The sequence below is a fragment of the Amphimedon queenslandica genome, unplaced genomic scaffold (assembly GCF_000090795.2).
Source record: "Amphimedon queenslandica unplaced genomic scaffold, v1.1 AMPQUscaffold_11619, whole genome shotgun sequence".
Taxonomy (NCBI): domain Eukaryota; kingdom Metazoa; phylum Porifera; class Demospongiae; order Haplosclerida; family Niphatidae; genus Amphimedon; species Amphimedon queenslandica.
Window position 1 is genome coordinate 1 of NW_003548139.1, and position 2,938 is coordinate 2,938.

At 32.1% G+C, this 2,938-nt stretch overlaps 1 protein-coding gene and 1 long non-coding RNA gene across 2 annotated transcripts; both read right to left on the bottom strand.

Moving 5' to 3' along the window:
* Positions 1-61: 61 nt before the first annotated feature.
* Positions 62-386, bottom strand: LOC109589125 (uncharacterized). The gene is made up of 3 exons (XR_002188536.1): positions 338-386; positions 197-289; positions 62-146 (listed from the first exon to the last, which is right to left on the bottom strand). It is a non-coding gene; the product is annotated as an uncharacterized LOC109589125 (long non-coding RNA).
* A 637-nt stretch (positions 387-1,023) lies between these two features.
* LOC109589123 (uncharacterized) lies at positions 1,024-2,912 on the bottom strand. Its single transcript, XM_020005239.1, has 6 exons — positions 2,638-2,912; positions 2,493-2,576; positions 2,134-2,166; positions 1,373-2,083; positions 1,178-1,215; positions 1,024-1,128 (listed from the first exon to the last, which is right to left on the bottom strand). Exons 1-6 carry the CDS (start codon positions 2,663-2,665, stop codon positions 1,024-1,026), a joined length of 999 nt encoding a protein of 332 aa, XP_019860798.1. The 5' UTR covers positions 2,666-2,912.
* Positions 2,913-2,938: the final 26 nt, after the last annotated feature.

Sequence of the window (2,938 nt, forward strand, 5' to 3'; positions counted from 1 at the left end):
ATTGTAACAAATTAAAAAATACAGTATATACAGCTACAAACCTCAGTAGCATTGGGATTAGCTCCTTTCTCCAGTAACAATTCAACAATATCAGTATTACCTTTTTCAATGGCTCTAATAAGAGCAGGGTTATTACCAGATGTATACTATTGCAATAAATTAGAATACTACAGAATACATGTACTGAGCTACAAACCTTAGTAACATTAGGATCAGCTCCAGCTTCAAGTAGACCAATAACCTCCTCAGGTTTAGTATGAGACTCTATAGACTCGATCAAATCTCTTCCCTACATATGTAATTACATGTGAAGCTAATATACAATTTATCATCGTACCAGACTGGAACTTTTCACTTCTTTCCTAATCGATGTAGCTTCAGGCCTCTGTTTAAAAAGAGATAATTATAGTTGTACATGTATATTAATTTAGCTTCACTTGTCTATAAAATTAAGATTAAGGTATTTACTCATTTACACAATAAAGACTACCCATGCATTGCAATCATGGAATCACCAATATTACGAGCCAACAAATATTCACACTATATTTATGTCTCTTTGTATGACCTACATTTTGCCATGCAATGTAGTACAAACTCAGTATAGACAGTACTGCTTAGCACAATCTGATAACCAATAAACAACTTAACAGCTTATTACTGAATTAACATCAAATAAAAGAAGCACAAAAACAAGTTCACAAAATCAGCTTAACTAGACAAGACAACAATGTTGACACAAATTATCACAAAATTGGCTAGTTTAATAACTACATGTAAATTACATTCCTTAACATTACTGCATAGCAAAAAATTTCCATGGCAAATAATTTTATGGATTTCGTAATTTTTCAAAATATTATTATTCATAAAAATAAAATCCACAAAAATTGATTTAATAAGGTTCAAGATGGCTGAAAAGTAGAAAATTACAAAAATTAAAGGCCACAAAATTGACTTTTTAATAGATTCGCAAAAAAATTTTCCACTATACATTGTATGATAGACATGTGTATGCATAATTTACTGTAGCTGTAAATGTGCTATACCTACCAAAGTAGTAGTGCTTGTGGTGGAAATTTTTCCCTCCAATGATGTGGTCTGCATGATTGAAGAAGCATCAACCTTCTTTTCAAAGAAAATTTATCAATGAAAATTAATTATTATACTGACGTACTGGTTCTATTTTAGCGGCAGTGGATTCAATCTGTGGGTCTGAAAATATAAAAATAAAAAAATAATTGTATATAAACTAATAAAAGCTAATATAGATGTAGTAAAAGTATTATACCTTCTTTCTTACCCTCAAAATCTTCTGTAAAAAAAATTAAAATATATAATGTAAATAATTTTGTATACTACACCATCTTACCTTCCTCTTCTTGTGGTAGTTCAACTACTCTAATATCATTGTCCTCTAGCTTTTTCAATATTACTGGATCCTTGAGATCTCTCATGACATCATCAAGAACATATGGTAGTATGGCATAAGTGATGATAATGCATTTCTTTTGTAATTGTTTTAAAAAAATATCTTGTGACCATGAGAATTCATCAAAGGTTGAGAGGCAATCATGAGCACTAGTGAATGAATCAGGTTTTTCAACACAAAAGGAAACATAAGGTAAGCCAAGAGGAGCAGTAGGAGACAGGTCTGATTGTTTTTCAAAGAAAGGTATAAATTCTTGAAAGGCAGCTGCACTCAATAACTTGGCATATTCTTTTTCGTATTCAACAAAATACCTGTTAATCTCATTATCATCTTTAACTAGTTTAGATAATTTCTTCAATAGCTTGTAATTGAGATAACCAATAAAATCATATTCACTTAGAAACTCAAAAAAGCTTTTAAAATCATTAACCTTCTTAAGAATATTAATACAGGGCAGCAGCTGAGACACAACACGAGCTTTTCTCTTTAAGCATCCATGTATCAACATTTTTGCATCTTCTATATCAATGGAATTATTTTCAAGTGACTTTTTCACTGCAAGAACAAGATAATCAAACTTATCCTGCAATTCATTAGCAATGTCTCGTAGCTTAGAAACTTGATCAACTTTGAGCCCAAGATCATGAACACCTAGAACAATACATGTACATGTAAGTTATTCTCTTGTTATCTCACCTTACCTGGATTAACAATGATTGGCTGTATTGGATGCTCTATGAACAAATAAAATGATATATAATATCAGGAATATATACATGTATGTACATGTAATACACATGTAAAATCATACTGACTATAGCCTTCGTCCAGTTACATGTGCTTACTGATACAATATTAGGCTAGTCCTGACAATACATTGTTACTGGAGTTAAATTACCCGGTAAGAACTTTAATGTCATTGACAAGTATACATTAAAAGGCCAAAATGCCCATGCTTTTAAATTAAAATTGACACTATACCTATAGTGCCATAATTATTATAAATCTGGCTTTAAAATATTCATGAATGTTTTTTATTATTATACTATCAATATCAAACCTTCACTGGTATGCATTGTCGGAGGTGTAGCTAATATTGGTCTATTTGATACTTCACTTGTTGGTATGAAGGGGCGAGCCAAGACTAGTATAGGAACAACCATCATATAAATTAACATTCAAATTATATTAAAATCTTTATTCACTTTGTCTTTCTCGGGCCATTAATACCATCAGCTACAGCATTCTCTCCTATTCCTCTAAGAGCAGCTATCAGTGTATCTATTGTTGGAATCTCCACACCATCAGGCTTTACGCAACCAGCTAGCCAAACACTCTGTGAAACAACGATCAACTTGTCCTCTGTGCTCCTGTTCAATGCTCTTTAGTGTGCTATCAGATAGAAGACGTAGCGGGCCGAGTTGATGATATGACGTCTTTCTGATACGATGCCTCTCAAGTAATGCAATCACTTCATTGAGATCCCTAATGTCCATAGCAATCATA

Bases quoted from the DNA above. Each gene is read 5' to 3' on its own strand.
- LOC109589123 (XM_020005239.1), bottom strand. From the start codon at position 2,665: ATGGTATTAATGGCCCGAGAAAGACAAA. The intron at 2,577-2,637 runs GTGAATAAAGAT...TTCCTATACTAG, and splicing joins AATGGCCCGAGAAAGACAAA to TCTTGGCTCGCCCCTTCATA. The intron at 2,084-2,133 runs GTAAGGTGAGAT...GTATTGTTCTAG, and splicing joins GCCAATCATTGTTAATCCAG to GTGTTCATGATCTTGGGCTC.